The 18,438-nt window shown below is 39.0% G+C and overlaps 1 protein-coding gene and 1 long non-coding RNA gene across 2 annotated transcripts; one reads left to right on the forward strand and one right to left on the reverse strand.

The window, feature by feature from the left end:
• The first annotated feature begins 1,647 nt into the window (after positions 1 to 1,647).
• LOC145551114 (uncharacterized) lies at positions 1,648 to 6,698 on the forward strand. Its single transcript, XR_014086930.1, has 2 exons — positions 1,648 to 2,324; positions 5,636 to 6,698. It is a non-coding gene; the product is annotated as an uncharacterized LOC145551114 (long non-coding RNA).
• On the reverse strand, positions 3,585 to 18,282 carry abcb10 (ATP-binding cassette, sub-family B (MDR/TAP), member 10). Its single transcript, XM_008405805.3, has 14 exons — positions 17,299 to 18,282; positions 15,633 to 15,839; positions 14,751 to 14,953; positions 12,950 to 13,084; positions 12,577 to 12,723; positions 11,469 to 11,604; positions 11,298 to 11,393; positions 9,470 to 9,679; positions 8,283 to 8,362; positions 8,005 to 8,185; positions 6,936 to 6,979; positions 6,630 to 6,664; positions 6,451 to 6,509; positions 3,585 to 5,825 (listed from the first exon to the last, which is right to left on the reverse strand). The coding sequence occupies exons 1-14, from the start codon at positions 17,690 to 17,692 to the stop codon at positions 5,632 to 5,634; spliced, it is 2,121 nt and encodes a 706-aa protein (XP_008404027.2). The 5' UTR covers positions 17,693 to 18,282; the 3' UTR covers positions 3,585 to 5,631.
• Between the last annotated feature and the right edge of the window lie 156 nt (positions 18,283 to 18,438).

Raw genomic sequence — 18,438 nt, forward strand, 5'->3', positions numbered from 1 at the left:
TTGATGAAAACTTTTAGGGATTTTGTTACGTTTCTAATCATGAAATGTGATGAATTAAACTCCTTCAGGCTTTTTAAGACAATTCAAGCCCTCTCACTCACTCACCATGCACTGATTTCCCTCTGCAGAGCGAATCACACTCATCCCACCTGCATTCAGATGCATTTCATCCTCTGAATTAATTCAGCGCTTCATTTTTTGAGTTTTTTTTGCAGAGCACATGGCTCGGTGTGAGCTGGACCGGCCGCCAGCTGAAACCTTATCCTCCTGCAGAGCCTATACTCTGCTCTGTCACTGCAGCAGCAGCCGGAATAATTATAACTCTGCTGGAGGTGGTGGAGGTGTGTGTGTGTGTGTGTGTGTGTGTGTGTGTGTGTGTGCGTGTGCGTGTGTGTGTGTGTGTGTGCGTGTGTGTGTGTGTGTGTGTGTAAGAGAGACAAATGTAGAGACTGTGTACATGTGCGTACATGCTTGTTAGTGTGTTGAAGTGCAAAGATGGCTCAGTGTTCAGAGAGGAGGATGGGAAGGACAGAATAATGCTTCATTTGATTTAATTTCAGTCCTATAGGACAGGGCAAATTAACCTACATTAACACAACCCAGAGGAATGTAAATCAGCTCAAATTCAACCTTTGCACAAAAGCTAAACTATTCATAGGACGGATGTTATTTGGGAAACTCAACTGGAAAATCTGAAGACAGCCAGACTCATCAATCAGTCTTTACTTTTTAAGTTTTTGGATTGTGTAAGCCTTTGCATTTAACTTAGATTTAGGGCTGTACTTTGACTAGACCACTCAAGAGTCTTCATTTTCATTTGTTTGACCATCCAGGGATGTTCATGTTAGCTCCGTCACGTCCCCTCTGCTCTCGATCTCTCGTCTTTTGTTTCAGTGTTTTTGTCGACAAAACGAGGACAGAAACCTTCCAGAAGTTTCCACTGGTTTCTCATCAGATCAAAAAATATTTCCCATGAGTCTTCGGGATAATCAAGACACTTTTTGTGTGTATATAGGATGAAGCGTTGTTTTCCTGTGATTTTTGCCCTGGATGCCCAGGTTCTTTCCTATTATTAAATCATAAATGTTGACCTTAGGGGAGGTTTAAACTTTGAACTTTGCTCTGTTGGGATGACTGGACGTCGCGTCAATTGGCTCTTGGAGTTTTATTACTGATCTGTGGTTTCTCCCTTTGTGGATTCTTTTATTATTTTACCTCATCATAACCAGGAAGTACCACTGGAATAAAAAAAACCACAACAAATCAGAACTATTAATGCAAGTTAAGTCAAAGTAAATGACATTGTGATCCTTTTCCGTCTGATCAATGTGAATGTTCTTGAATTTCTTTAAGATCTCTCAGCCTACTTCATGCTGTCAGACAGGTCCTGTTCTGCTTCTGGCTTGTGAAATTGAGCTTAGCTTTTTTTAAAAAAGGGATTAACCAAACTTAATTCATGATTGTTGTCAGGTTAACTTCTTCTGATATTAACTTTGATTCATAAAGCCAAAGTGCGACAAAGAAGCACAAACAGAAGAAATCTCTACACTGCAAAAAACAAACAAAACAAAATATTTTCCAAAAAGTTTCTAGAGCAAATATTTTAGTGTTAAGACAAAAAACAATTCAGCTCAATAAATCAGGTTGTTTTAAGTCAGTAATTATTGGATTTAGATATAAAAAGTGTCAGTTTCACTAACAAATTTCTCACTTAAGCAGGAATAATGTTTCCCTGCAAGTGAAACTAGTGCATTTTATCAAGAAGTACTTAGTTAAATTAAGCTTGATGAGAAGTTACCTATAAGTTAATTTTGTGTTATTTCCAGTGTACGAATATATTTACCAATACTTGGTGATATTTTGTGTTTTTGCAGTGTAAGGTTTCTAATCCCGGGAGCAGGAGGAGGTGATAAACTCTCTAAATGCCGGTGGATGGGAGCTAAATGGGTGAGGCCTCCTTTGCACTGCATGGATTAGGAAATGTGTGTTTGCAGGGGGGGGGGTTGGAGCTCAGAGGCTGCAGAGCGAGAGCCGGGCTGAGCTACTTTTATGCACTTGTTGTGAGCCGTCCTGAACCCGAGGGCCAGAGAAACGCCTAAAATGTAAAGGGGCTGGCAGTTGTCGGGGAAGGAGTCCCGGCGGAGGGGAGGGCGGAGGTCACAGGGGCCGCGGTGGGGGAGGAGGAGAGCGAGGCGCTCAGCGCAGACAGAGGAAGGTGGAGGAGTGTGTGCAGCAGGTGGCGGAGAGCAGGAGTTCAGTCTGAGCGACGGAGAGCAGCAGATTTACGCAGGACGGGCAGAGATTTCCAGGATCGCTGATGCAAAGTGAGTTTTTTAAAAGCATGTTTGGTTACTGACTTCCTGTTCATGTCCTCACAGGTTAAACGTGGCTGAAGGTTTCTGGATGAACCCTGGAGAGACAGAAAGATCAAACCGGTTCTCCTGCAGAATCCCATCTCTGTACAACATAGCAGCTTCAGTGGACTCCTCTGATTTTCTTTCCTTTTTTTTTAAGAGAAATAAATTTTTTTGAGGCGTAAATCTTTGACTTTTTTTGCAGAGGGACTTGGACAGGAATATCTTCAGGGATTTTCCTGTATGACTCCCTGATTATGTTGTCGACATGCTAAAAATCGGCTTTCATTTTATGAATTTAGAATCAGAAACTGTGTAAATTTATTGTTTATATTTATATACAGCTCTGGAAAAATTAAGAGACCACTTAAAATGACCAGTTTCTCTGGTTTTACTTTTTATAGGTAAATGTTTGAGTAAAATGAACATTGTTCCTTTATTCTATGTACTACTGACAACATGCCTCTGAAAATCCAACCAAAAATGTAGTATTTATCGGCAGAAAATGAGAAATGGTCAAAATAACAAAAAGATGCAGAACTTTCAGACCTCAAATAGTACAAAGAAAACAAGTTCATATTCATTTAGAAACAATATTAATGTTTTAAAGAGTTCAGAAATACGAATATTTGGTGGAATAACCAGGATGTTTACAATCAGAAAGTAAAATTTTCATTTCATCTGACACTTTGTTTACTGTCAGCCGTAACAACATGATTTGTTGTAAACAGAAAACTCTCTAATTCCTTCCACTCATCCATAAGAAAAAGCTGTATGAATTAAGAAATGCTGGTTACTGATAGTTGTTCTCATTTTATGATCTTTACATGTAGAAAACTATAAAAACTTTATCCTTCTTCTTCTTCACAATTATTTTGCAAGAGGTTATCCAAAACCATGTTGGGTCTTCATTAAACTTTGGCTCTGGTCCAGATGGGACAACATCATCCTACATACATTAGTAGAGAATATCACAGATCTGTCAACAAACCTGCTCAGAGCTGAGTTCACGTTCTGCGTCTCATTCGTTTTATTTTCAGACAGCAGCTCCGGGCTGAAAGTGGCGCCATCTGCTGGCAGTCTGAGAAACTTCTCTTGATTTTCTGTTTTTGTTTTATAGAAATTAAAAGTGCAGGAGGTAGAGTAGCTCTGATAAGATGCAGTAACTATTTTTAACATACTGGACCAAAAAAACAAAAAACAAATATAAAACACGCAAAGCAAAAAAACTAAAAATTAAGATCCCACTTTATTTTTTTGAAATAATACCTTAGAAAATATGGATAAAATTTAGGTGATACTTATACAGCTTCATATTAAAACCTTTTAAAAAATGAACACATTTGTACTTCCTGTGACAGACATTGATCCTACATTGACAAACAAATTAATCTGAAAATTTATTCCAACCTGAAGTGAATCACATAAACTCGATTTCATTTCCTTCTTTTTAAACATTCACTAAACACAAAAAAGATCAAACAGGAAACTAAAAACGTAAAGTGAAAGGAATAACAAACACAATGATGGAAAACTGCAATCTGAATAGAGGCTAAATCAAAACACTTTTAAATTGAAGAAACAAACTATAAAATGATGAATAAAAAACTAAAAACATAAACTGAACTCATTTTCTGCACCATACAATCTACAAACTTAAATCAACAAATGTTTAATGACTCCACATTTACAAAACCACAAACTAACAGACACAAAATTAAGATTTAGTGAAAGTTCAGCGCTGGATTTGTTCTCAGGTTCCACGTAAAAAAAAAACAACCTTTTATATTAAAAGGACATCATTTAATAAATGATCAGAGCGGTTCTGTCATGGCAGTACTTGCATCAAAGGTGCACAACTGTTTTGCCCTTCTTTATAAATAAACTATAAACATATATACTAGAGGTTATATTTTTACAGTTCAACACAGGGAGCACAATCTTATGGCATTTGGGGGAAAAAAAGCAATAAAAATGTTGTTTGGTGCTTCCACTTGGATTTTCATTTGAAAGTCAGATAGTGCAAAAAAGAGGGGATTTAATCCAGACTTTTTAAATGTTTCATGGAGATAATTATTCCTTCCAAGTCTAAATTTCTTTACCAGCTGTAATATTTAGTTTTCAGTGAACAGTTCAGTGGTTTTTGACATATTTATAAAGAATTAAAGGCTTTCATGATGAGATATTTACATCTCTGAGAGACGTACAGTTGTTATACAGCTACTCTCTAATTTGCAACAGAAAACCTTTAAGCTGCAGTATGTAACAGATAATCTGTAAAAAGGTTGAGCTCTCCCTGAGCTACTATTGCTGTCTGAAGAAACCCACCAAAAACAACCAATCAGAGGCAGAAGGCGGGTCTTAGAGCTGTTAATCAACTCATGTAATCGCTGCTAAATGTGCTAATGGAAAATAAACAACTCTGTGTATCTGCCGTCATCAGTGGTCATGCTAACTAGTCTGAGAATTCACGACAGGCTATGCTAGCGCCACACTGAGGTTGATTGACAGCGCTAAGACCCGCCTCCTGGCTCTGATTGGTTGTTTCTAGTTATCACTGGAGAAGACAGAGAACTCAATTTTTTTCAGATCATCCGTCTTATATTAAACTGTTGAAATAGCGACAGTTTCAACAAATATGTTAAGAACTATATTTTTTATAAACGTTACATACTGCAGCTTTAAGTCGGACGACTCTGACATACAAAGCAACTCTGATTTTGACAATGGTTTGGAGACCCGACCCGCTTCCATAAAAACGGTCAAGCTGAGCAGCTTTACAGCAGCCAGTTCAAACCAAATGTAAATAACTGGAAATTCAGATGTTGAAGAAAGACAATTTTACATAGAAAACAATTTATAGACCAAACCTTTCCAAACAAATGAGCTCATGTTGGTCAATAACGTCTTCAGTACAGTGTAAAAACCACAAATAGCTGCTTGTATTTATTTAGGCCCTAGAAAGAGCAGTAGAAAGCTTCAAGTTTTAAAATAATCTGTTGTACAGACCCAATACATAAATATACATTTAGCAGTGTTTTTGGCTGATTTGTATAAAGTGATTACACAAAGTGTTTCATAGCAAGTGGGAGCGTTTGATTTAGAAATCAAACATTCAGCGAGTAAAAAGTTTGTCCTCGGATCTTACTCAGATTAAATCGGTTTCCAGGAATAAGTGAATCCCGGCTTCAGTCCAAATGTGATCCAGTCTCAGGAAATCTGTTCTCAAATTGCGGTTTCCCTTATATTCGATTCTCCCCTCCTCCTCTTCCTCTCCTCAGAGAAGCGCTCGCTGCTGTTCTTCCTGGAGAAACGCCTGCTTCTCCATCAGCTTCCTGAACAGTCCCTGCCTGTTTCCCAGCAGCTCCGTGGGCTGGCCGCACTCGGCCACCCGCTGCTGGTCCAGGACGGCGACAGAGTCGGCGTTCTTGATGGTGGACAGGCGGTGAGCGATAATCATCACCGTCCTCCCTGTTCATCAACAGAGGGATTAGGGCTGCAACTAACGACTATTTTTGTTATTGATTAATCAATTAGTCTAATGAATAATCGGTTATTCTGACAATTAATTATTCTGATGATTAATCAATTATTCTGACTATTAATCGATTATTCTGACGATTAATCATTATTCTGACATTCAATTACGCTAACATTATTAGCATATTCTGATGATAATTCTGACAATTAATCTGTTATTCTGACGATTAATCAGTTATTTTGATATTCAGTTACTCTAAAATTATTACAATATTTTTGATAACTGATTATTCTCTAAATGAATCTCTAAAATGTGCCATTTAAGCAAACGGCACATTTTAGAGTCAGTTAACAATTAAAACCTTACTAATCATCATATTAATCAATTGATTTGGCTTAATTACTGCTCTGAGTATGTTGTTCTTTCAGCAAATTGCAAGTTTTAGAGTCTGAATATCCAGTTAGATAAAAGCAATTACTAAATTAGTTGATTATTTCAATAGCCGATTCAACGCGATTAGTTGTTTCAGCCCTAAGTGTGATTAGAAGAGTAATGATAAAAGAAGTGCAGGTTGTTTGCTTGTTTAAAGCTGTAACGACTGAATGAATGGATTACCCTCCATGAGGCGCTCCAAAGCCTCCTGAACAAGGAACTCGTTCTCAGCATCCAGCGCACTGAAGTAAAGAAGAAATGAAAGGTTTTCGTGAACAGAATGAAACAGGAAGTGTTTCCAACCAGAAGGTGTCAGGTAAAAGCCGCCACCACTGGAAGCAGACTCAGTCAGTCAGTCTCACCTGGTGGCCTCGTCTAACAGCAGGATCTTTGGGTTCTGAAAAAAAATAAACATTAAGATGACAAATTCATGTTTTTTTTAGGAAGAATTTCTCTGCCAATTTGTAATTTATGCCCATTTCCAGTGATCAATTTGATACTTTTGTACTGCTTGATGTAACCCTACTTTAATCCTCCTTACACAGCTATTCCTTTTTATGTACAGAAAGGTGGATTTTGTGTTGATTTTTTCACAGAGAATTCCAATAAACAAAAAGGTAAATATAGCTGTGCATTGAAAACAAAAGAAAACATGTGGTTGTGGTTACCTTGAGCAGAGCTCTGGAGATGGCTATCCTCTGCTTCTGACCACCTGACATCCAGACACAGATCAGTCGTGAGTAAATGCTTCATCCTAGCAGTGGCAGCTTTTTATTTCCACTAGAAAAATATTCCCAAACTCATTCACACTTGTCTTTTCCAGAAGCCATTTTACAGCGCATACAGAGGCAAAACCAGATGACCACACATGCTGGAGTTCCGCTGGGGTTGCTAGGTAACGGGCCTGGGCTAGGCAGGGGTTGCTAAATAACGGGTCTAAACTAGGCTGGGGTTGCTAGGTAATGATGCAGTGCTTAAAGGGGCGGTATTATATGAAAGTGACTTTTTTGAGCTTTAAATCATGTTATAATGTTATTCCATTGTTTTTATGATGTAAAGCACTTTGCTGAAATGTGCTATACAAATAAAATTTGATTGATTGATGAAAAGCACACCTTTTCATCAAGGCAACATGCATTGATGAATGCTGCCTTGATTCATTAATACATGGAGATTAAATACTTTAATCTGCCGTGGCAACCATTCAGCTGTACAAAACGTGACTGAATCACATTTGGACTGAAGCCGGGATTTTTATATGAGCCACTTCTCAGTGCAATACTAGCAAAACGTTACTGGCTTGACTGAGGAGCGATTTTGTGATCACTTCCTGAAGGCGGAGTTTCACAAAATTAAGAGAGTTTTTAGAGACAACGGTCCAATTTCAAGGCGCTAAATTACAAAGATAAATTTCTTTTAAGTCATATTTGATATATATATAGCATTTTTATAACAATTTAAGATAACATTGTTACTTGATCGTGCCACTATATAGCTGGAAGTACATAAAACTGCCCCTTTAACAATCTGGAGGTTTTGAAATGGCTCGTTTTCCAGACACCAAAAAACATTAACTTATTTCCAAGCTGGATAGTTATTTTTAAGCGCTTGGTCTGTTTTTAGAAGCTGTTGAGATCCAACTGGAAGCACAAAAATGTGCAAAATGTGAACTTTGCATAATATGTCCCCTTTAAAGCATAGCTCTTAATCCATCCTATTGCTGCTCCAGTTCCTCACCCGACAGCAGCACTCCTTTCTCCCCCACCACAGTGTCAAAGCCTTTGGGAAAGCTCTGGATGAAGTCATAGGCGTTGGCCACTCTGGCAGCGCTGTGGATGTCCTGAATGGTCACAGCGTCCGGGTCGACGGCGCCGTATGCGATGTTTTCTCTGATGGAGCAGGAAAACAAAACCGGCTCCTGGGAGAGACAAAACACAGTGACTACTGTATTCTCCTTTAAAGCCTGAATCCTTTAAGCTGCTTTCCAGTCTGGTGTTGAGCGGGTCTTTAATTACCTGGCTGACGGTCCCAATGTGATTCCTGAGCCAGTAGGGATTCAGATCCCTGATGTCATGACCGTCTATGGAAATGGTACCTGGAGAAGAGAGATGCAAAAATGTCCATTAACTTGGCAGCGGCACATTCATTCATGGGCTGCACTAGTGCTGCTAAATCGGTTTGATCAATTAATACATTTTTTGGCTTGTGATCACTTAATTTTTGAAAAATATAGATTTGATGGTAGGTTCAATGTCTACCATCTTGCCTGACAAGAGTTTTTTTTACAGCTTTTATTCGTTTGGACCTTGAATTCAGGTCAACTCTGAATATTACGGCCGTGCCAAGGATATATTTATTTTATTACGAGAATAAAGTCATAACATTACAAATTTAGAGTCGTAAATTTAGGAGGAGGAAGTAGTAATTTTATAAGAACTCTAAAATGAAAATGTGAAGTTATACTTTGGTTTAAGTTTTACCAAAGTATAACTGAAGTATATAAATATTGAATCTTTTAAAACATCAGCACCATTATCAGTAGCAGGATTTGAAACAATCATGCAACCAACTGAGTCTATTTTGAAGAAAGAGTCACATGGACTGAGCAGATTACGTCATGTTTTGTTAACTTTATCAAAACTTTTTTTTTTCATTGAAACAACGTTTTTCCTTGTAATTTTAAGATGTTTATTTCTGGTAAAATTACACCTTTAATGTGTCAATATTATGACTGTAGTCTCGTAATTTAACAAGAAAACTCGTACAGCCGACAGAAGGGATGATTGAAATATTAACCGTTTTTACCAGTCATTTGTAATTTCTTTCTAAAACGAGGAAGCAAGAAAAAAACATTTAAATCGAAAAAAAAAATCTGATCTGGTATGAAATATTTTTTGTTATATTTGTTTTGTTATATATTTATGTTTTTATTTTGAAGTCATGTCGCCCAGCCCTAAGCTGAACAGTAAAGCTGCAGTTTGCACTTTTGCCTAGTGGCATTAAGGTAACTGGTTTAAAACCAGTCTGGAGTCTTTCTAGCATGTTCTTCGTGAGCATACATTTTCGCCAAAGTCCAGAAACATAACTGCTAGATTAACTGAGCGCTCTAAATTATTCTTAAGTCATGCTGCTTTGTCGTCAATCCTGAAAGATGAGCAGGAAAAGACAACAGATGGACGGATGGACCTTTATTTACTCTTACCAGCGTCCGGGTCATACAGCCTGAGCAGCAGAGACACCAGGGAGGACTTCCCCGAGCCACTGGGCCCCACCACGGCCATGATGGTTCCCGCCGGGACCAGGAAGTTCAGGTTCTGAAAAATAGGAGCGTCCTTCCGTGTCGGGTAGGAAAAAGAGACATCGGAGAACTCCAGCTGGCCTTTCAGCTGATCTGGAGAAAGGATCTGTCCCTCTGTAAAGGAGTGGAGTAAATAAAAACAGATAATCTGAAATATTGTTAAAAGAACAGCAACGTAATGGAGAAGACATTGTTTTTAGCCAAAAAGCACAATGGGTTTTAAGACCAACTAAAAAAAAAAAAACAAACAACAAACCTTATACCTTGAAGAGGTATTCATACTTTTTGAATTCTTTCAATTTTTTCACATTACAAAAACTATCTTCAATAAGTTTTATTGAGATTGTTTTGCTATGCATGGACAAACACAAAGTCAGGTAAAGTAGAAGCTAGAAAAAAAAGGAAAATTAATTATTTAGGCCTTGTTTTTTTATTGTTTAAATTCATTTCCATAAACATCAACATCCCATTGAAGAAAATGTATAAATCCTCCTTTTGTTTTATTTGTATTAAAACCTAAAAGCAGAAATAAAAATGTTGGTTATTTAAAAATGACCACAGATAATCTATAGTAGGTATTTATTATTAAAAATTGTAAATAAATACCTGCGGAACAAATAGTCATGTAACATTTGCTGCTTTAAACAAGTTTTAGGGCAAAAACGGCTCTTTGGTTTGTAAAGTTTGCAGTTAACTGCTTTAACACATTAAAACTTAATAAAACTGTTTTATTTTAACAATTTTATAGATGTGAAGTTTGTTAAAACTGGTTTATTTATTCTTCCAGTTCATTTAGTTTAGTCAACAAGTTGTTTCTTCAGACATTTCCTGGTGCTTTGCTCTTGGCAGTTGGTGGTTACCATAGCAACCAGTAACTGGCAACTCCTCCCCCTTTTTTCTGTTGCCGTCGGTAACTGTGGGGCAGAAGCTGCTGGACTGGTGTTAATCCCTCTCTTGTTAAAATAAATATAGTGAACCTGAATGTGTCTGTCGTGAAGTCGATCTACTGGATCTGAGACGAACATAAAAAGGTTTCATTTTTCTTTTTAATGTGGCGTGTAGTTTAGTGTAGTTGATGGGGTTTAGATACTTTTACAAGACATGTATGTCATAGTCTAATTGCTAACATTCAGGATGCTAATTTTTGGAGCCAAAGCAGACATAAAAATCACTATTGGACATAGTTATATTTAGTCAAATAAATTTACGTGAGTAATTTAAAATAAATAAATAAATAAAATTCTTTTAGGAGTACATTTACTACGCTGTACTTTTTATTTTTACTTGAGTAATTTTACTATGAAGCATTTTTACTCTTACTTGAGTACATTTCTAGATTCTCTACCCACTGAATTAAAAGCAAACATATTTTAACCACAAAATTAAAGTTTATTTTATTGAAAGAAATTGATCTGGAAAAATTTTCTTTTTGATATTTTTGTTATATGTTTAAATTATTCTCATTTTGGTTCTTTAAAATACAAAAATTTGAACTTAACTTTATATTTTGGTTTGTCTGATAATGTAATTTTTAGATATGAAATGATTAATAATATAATCAGTTACTCAGTTCTTGAGTAGAGTTTTTAGCAAATATTTTTTTACTGTTACTTGAGTAATTTTGTGGATGGTTACCGTTTACTTTTAATTGAATAAAATATGCTGAAGTAGGGCTACTCTTACTTGGCTACTCTGCTAATGGATAACTTTGTAAAAATGTGTTTTTACAAACCATTTAGAGGAAACTCAGGCTTCCTGTCCAGCAGCTCCCAGAGTCTGGCTCCGGCTCCAAAACCTTTCATCAGCTCTGAATAGAACGAACTTAGACCTGCACACAAACACCCCATCAGTCACAAACACTGTTTATCACGCATGGTGCATCAGAGAGCAGTCCTGGATTTACCTGCGATGCTGATGCCCACCCAGAAGGTGTACATGAGGAAGGAGGAGAGCTCCCCCACTGTCATGTGCTGACTGGCAGTCAGGAGGCCTCCTTTGTAGAGCACCGACAGGATCATGAGGTTACCGCTCAGACCAGTCTGGGACATAAACACATGCATCATTTTACTTAATTACAACAGCATCTGGTGCAACTGACAGTGATTACACAAAGAGAACCTGCTAAAAGTCTCCATGACAAAACTTCCCCTTTAAACCACTGACTAATAAAAGTTTACAAACCAAAAAAACACATTCACACCTAGAGATAAAGTCCAGTTGTAAAATAGATTGTTTAACTTGTAAATTTTTATTTTATTTTTTTAAAGGGTGATCTATTATGCTTCCTCAAACAGGTTAGGATAGATCTATGGTCTACACAAAACATTTTTGAACAAAATTATTCTTAGATAATGAGATGTTAGTCTACTCATTTCTGCCTATTTTGAGCTCTTCTAGGGCCTTTAAACTCTAAATCAAAATAAGCTGCTACTGGCCACAACCCCAAACTCAATGTTTACCCTCAGACAAAAAGAAAAGGCTGAAAACAGACCCGCAATCATATAGCTGGATATCTTTGAAAAGCAGAAGTGGGGCCTTCTGCACAACCAATGCAACTGGTTTATGAGTGGTAAAGTCAACAACAAAACACTTGTCTTTTCCAGGAGCCATTGTACAGCACATAAAGCAGTAAAACCATCTGACCAAACGTGATGGAACTCAGATTGGATTGCTAGGGAAGAAGCTGTGCTCAGCTGGGGTTCCTAGGTAACAGCACAAAGCCTGTTGAATATGACTTATCAGGAGGTTTCAAAAATGGCTCATTTTCCAGACACCAAAAACATTAATTTGCCAAAAAGCGGCTGGATGTTTTTTTTTTGTAAGTGCTTGGTTTGCTTATAGACGCAGTAGAAACCCAAATGGAAGTATAAAAATTTACAAAATTGTAATTTTGCAAAACAATACTCCTGTAATGGTAGAGTATTATTCAGTAAAAAAAACACAGCAGAATCCTGTGCGCAATACCTCCTGCTATCACTGTGGATTTGCGTCACGACTGTTGCCACACTTACCACCCCAAAGAACCCGGCTCGGATGACGGCCTCCTTCCTGGCCAGGCTCAGGACGTAGTCCGTCTTCTCTGTGTACTTGCCCACCTCTGACAGCTCCTTACCAAAGGCCCGAACCGTCCGGATGTTGCCGATCCGCTCCTCCGCCAGCTGCACGCACAGTTTTATTAGGCTTATTAAACTTTATCTCCAGTTTTAATTAAGTTACAACAGGCAGACCGGGCTTTAAATCACATCGATACAAACTGAGGCCTGAGCAAACACTGGTTGGAAAAGGGTCACATTAAAATAAGAGAGAAGAAAGATGTAACACTGAGCATAAAAACAAATTAATATAAAGTTTAAAAACAACCTGAAACCACCTTTTGCTGCGTACCTGTGTCGCTTGTGCAAGTGCATCTTGTGTTCGTTTGGAGATGGAGCGAAGGTATCGGCCGTAGATGATGGCAAGAACGGCGATGGGAGGAACGATCATCAAAACGAAACTCGCAAGGCTGGGAGAGACGTAGAACTGGAAAAAAACAACGGGAAAGCTGCAATTAGTGGAAAAACAAACAAAAACAGGAGTATAAAGACATCAACAGACTAATTAAATGCACACTTGTGTGTTTATAAGGAACACACAAAGATAGACTGTATAGATATTTCTTCATTTGTCTTATTTATATTTTATTGAGTCAGTTTCAGTGCCCAAACCAAACTGGTTTATTTTACGTACGCTAAATGCAATAAACTGATAATTAAAAATGCATTTGTCCTCACAGACAAGGGCCCGGTGCTTCCTGAAAAACAAGAAAACTCTAGTAACTAAACCAGACCAGCAACTCCTCAGTGTAGCAGGTGTAAATACTGTAAATCCAACAACATATTATTAATGCCAGTTAAAAAGAGTCACACCCTGAAAATTAGTTGTGAATTGGTGGGATATAAATAAACTGAACTGGATTGAAACAACAGAGCTGTTTCTGTGTCGTGAATGTGGAGAGCTCACAGTCTAATAATAATAAAAGGATCAGCGATCTCCTCATTCTGACTGCAGGAACTGATAAGTAGTTTCAGGGAATCCTTTCACTTCCTCATTACTGAAAACATGAGAGCAAACCTTGTATTTAATGACTTACTTTCTTTTAGGTGGAAAAATAAACAAATTGAAAAAAAGAAAGCAAATAATTTAATAAAATAGAACAAGTTATAAAATGTTTTTTTAAAGGAATGAGTTAAATAAATCTAATAAATATAAAACAGGCAGAGCAGGAAGGAAAAGGAAATAACCGGAAGCGATCCATTTCCTTCTAGGTATAATTAGCTTTCCTGTGAATCACTTTTATCATGCCAGAGACTATATTTAGTAACTTGACTGAAACTCGCTTCACCTATTCAGGAAGGACACAATGAAAAGAACAAGAAGATGTCAAGACAATGAAAACTATTCCCAATACGGAGCGATGAATACGCTCAGTTTGCCAACTACTAGCAGAATGACCACAACCTGAACATGTGGGATGTTTACACAAAATACCATCCAAAATATCACCAAGGCAAGTTTCTCTACCATGCCTCCTTGAGCAGGTCAGGTTAGGATACGTCTACCAGTCACACAAAACATGTCCATTACATTTTCATTACAAACCCGTTACTTAGCAACCCCAACTGAGCCCAGCCCGTTACCTAGCAACCCCGACTGAGCACAGCCCGTTACCTAGCAACCCAAGCCGAGTTCCATCACGTTTGGTCAGCTGGTTTTACTAGCTGACCAAACGTGATGGGTAACCCCGACCACAGTCGGGGTTACCTAGCAACCCCGACTGTGGTCAGTCGGGGTTGCTAGGTAACGGGCTGGGCTCAGTTGGTGTTGCTAGGTAACAGCACAGTGCCTGTTGAATTTGACTCAACAATCCAAAGGTTTCAAAACAGCTCATTTTACAGACACTAAAAAACATTAACTTACTGCCAAAAATTGGCTGGTGATTATTTTTAAATGCTTGGGTTTTTAAAATAAGTTCAGACCAAAATGGAAATACAAAAAAAAGCATGAATTTTGGATAATTGGTCCCCCGCTTTAACATTTTAAAAACCATTCTGTAGCATTAACAGCTTTCTTTCAGATTCTTCAAACTGCTCTGAGTCCTGCCTCAAAGTGGCTGCAGTTTGTTTATTCGGCCCGAGACGCGACTTACCATCATGCTGACGCCGCCCACTGCCTGGGCGACGGCTCTCAGCCCGTCTGACAGGTTGTCTGTGATCGAGTGGCCCACCACCGACGTGTCGGACGACAACCTGTTGATGAGCTCTCCGGTCCTGTTCTTGTCAAAAAAACCTACTTCCTGCCTGAGGACGGCAGAGAAAACCGCGGCTCGGAGATTACGGACTATCTGCTGGCCTGGGGTAAGAGGAGAGGAAAGATTATTTTGACAATTTATTTATTAAGCAGATTTTTTTTTTAAAACTGGTACATTCTGTAGGTTTTTAATTTGAGCCTTATTTGATCTGATACTAGAAATACATTAAAAGATTGAAGTAAACAGATAATACAATTATTTTTAAAAATGAAAATAAACACCTTATTGCCTAAAATGAAATAGCATAGCATTCCTTTAGTGAACGCTTGATTATTTGTAGCAAAGGATTCATTAACATCAACAAGTGAAAAGCTCAGCTCTTCCTGCTCGCCTTAACATCAGTATACATCTGATCTATTGATATTATTTGGATTAACTGATTAATAATTGGATTGAAAACGGTGCTAACAGGAGATTTTATTTACAGAAGTTGAACCAAGTGAAGCCAAAACTGAAACTTGAGGATTTGAACATTTGAACATTTTGTTTTTAAATGCAAAATGTATTTATTTTTCGTTCAGATTCGTCTTAATTACTGCTCCGAGTGTGTTGTTCTTCAGTTAACTAAATTATTTAACGATTATTTCAATAATCAATTTATCAGATTAACTGTTTCAGCCTTGCTCTGAGTAAAACTATGCTGTGTACCTAAGAGCTTTGCCCGTTTCTAAGTAATGCACGACGTCTTCAAGCGTATCCTTCATGTGCTGCTCGACTCACCTGAGGCTTGCATCAGGTAAACTCTGGCAGCATTCGCCGCACCGCCGCACAGGAAAACCCCGGTCAGCATGAGGCAGAGGGACGTCAGAGACGCCGTCATCGTCTCCGTGTCTGCGCCGGACGTGTAGATGGTGTCTATGACTCGGCCCAGGAAGAAGGGAGCCGACATGGTCACGGCGCTGGAGACGGTGAGGAAGCCAACGCCGGCTGGAGGAGCAAGAAGCCAAAAACACGCAGGAAGAAATCTGGATTAAAAACTAAACAGTCCAGCATTTTTCCAGGGAAGCAGTGAACGCAGGCTACATTTTCTATGCGTTTGGGCAACTGAGCATCAAAAACTTACAGAAATAGCTGAAGAAAATTACACAGGTTGATAAACTTTGCAGGAGTTGTAGAAATTAAAGGCTTCCTGAAATAAAAAATGTCAGCCTCCTATTAACTTCAACAAAGAGAAACATTTCTTTCAGCAGGCAGATTAAGGCCGACCTGAGCTGAAGGCCTTCCCCACTAACACAAACTGACAGACACTTTTTATAGGAAATCATAATGAACTGAAATTTATTCTAACATAATCATAATTTAAAGCTAATTTAGTAATTTCAGCTGCTTGCAACAGAGCTGGAAAAGCATTACAAGCTGGATGAAAATAACTTAGAGTGAATTCATCATTTAACTTGGACAGTCCATCTCCATCCATCCATCCATCCATCCATCCATCCATCCATCCATCCATCCATCCATCCATCCATCCATTTTCTTTACACCCTTGTCCTTAGTGGGGTTGGGAGGGCTGCTGCTGCCTATCTCCAGCTAACGTTCAGCGGGGGAGGCGGGGTCACCCTGGACAGGTCGCCAGTCTGTCACAGGGCAACACAGAGACCCATTTATTTATTTTTAAATGAATTAATATAACTAAACCAACAATGTGACATCACTTATGTGAACGTGAAATAACCAGTCTGCTATAGAGTCATTGAAATTCACAGTAGGCTCTTTGGGTAACTGAAACACAAACTGATTAGGCTGTTAGGGACGGCACTATGACAAGGTGTCTTCAGGACAAACCTCAAATATTTTTCCTTGACGAACCTCTTTAAACGTTTAGATATAAGTTCATTTCATATGTTTTTGTTCATGTATATTCGTTTTTTGGTGAAAATGTATGTGGACAACACTTCAAGACTATAATGTTTAGTAAGATGTTACTTCATAGCAAAATGGAGCAAATCACCTGGACCAAACATTAGAAATGGCTTTTTTAAAGGGAAGACGTACAGATTTTTTTACATGTCAGAGGCCTTTATCAGGTAAATTGTAATAATATTTTGGGATGTTTATGAATATAAGCAGTTCTCAAGGATGTGAAAATTATGAATTCATAAATTTTTTTGGGAACAATGTGGAGTTTCTGGCCAAGGGATGTATTATTGTATGTTCACACTCAATTTTACAGATTAAAGCACTGTAGGGTACATTAGTAAATTTGTTTTTTCTTTAGTGGATAGGGCACCAAATCGGTTTCCAGCCCAGGGGCCCCAAACGTTGTGAATCCGGCCTTGCAAATCAGTGTAATAGTAACTAATATGCTGCTTTTTAGTAAAGGTAAAGTATGAAGTGATTAATCTATGTTCCGAGTCATTGTTTTAGCCTGTTATCTGCAGATTACCTGCCAGTCTCCATCTCTCCGGGTGAGCGAGATCCAGAATCCGTTTAACATCATCCAGAGGGACGGTGGTCGGAGTCCGCTGGCTCTCCGCGTCCGTCTGGCTCTTCGCGGACTCAGCAGGTGTGGAGGCCGCCGACGAGCTAGCGAAAGCAACAGGTGTGTGCGCGACAGTCCGTCCACGGAGGGAAGAGAGTCCGCTGGTAAACGCGCTGCAGGACAGGACAGAGAGGACGGGACTGGGTGGTGGACATGCGGAGGTCTTCAGCCCGGCGGACTGCCTCCTCCTCCGGTGGGAAGCTGAAAGGATCGCCCGGTGCTCCAGGCACAGCAACCTGGACTGGGCCAGCTTTAATTTATTTAAGTGCATCCTGTTCATGCGAATTAAAAGCCTCATTGTGCCAGCGGTGAGGCTGTAATTTAACAAATCTGATTATACTTTTGTCTCACAGAGACATTCAGAGCCGCTGACTGACTGACAGCGTCGGCACGGTTCTGGTTCGGTCCACTCGAAGCAGAGTCCCTCAGCACTCCATATCCTCAGCTGTGACGCTTGTCATCGCTACATTGCGGGGTCCTTTAGACCGTTATTGTAGACTTTATCAGCCTCTGGCAGCCGCCTTTCACCCAGTTTATCTCTTATCACTGACCAGCTCCCAACACCCTGCTGCTGCCTGTCACTATCATCTGCGCCGACGGCCACCTGGAGCGCAAACAGCAGCGACTGAAAACCGCCGTGACATCCGGGAAAGCCCCGCGAAATTCAGCATAAATCCACCTGGAAGGAGCTGGAATCACACAAGCATTAAAGGTGACCCTTTTTGGCTCGCAGGTTTAGAGTAACTCACAATACATCCGCCTCGGTGAGGATGATGATGTAAGAAAACTTTCCCAGACAGAACTAAGCGAACCCAGAGCGAACAAGCCCGAACACAATACGGTTGTTCTTTTTCTGTTTATTAAATGGCTGTTGCCAAGCAACATTTAAGTGCGCATTACCGCCACCAACTGGGATGGGGTGTTATGGAAGCCACAGTGTGGATCAAGGTACATTTTTTTGTGGGAAAAAATTACGCTTAGGATCAGTTTTACAACAAGTAGATTTACTTTTACTTGAGCAAAATTATTATGATGAAGTACTAC

Source organism: Poecilia reticulata, chromosome 3 (genome assembly GCF_904066995.2).
Source record: "Poecilia reticulata chromosome 3, P_reticulata-male-v2, whole genome shotgun sequence".
NCBI lineage: Eukaryota > Metazoa > Chordata > Actinopteri > Cyprinodontiformes > Poeciliidae > Poecilia > Poecilia reticulata.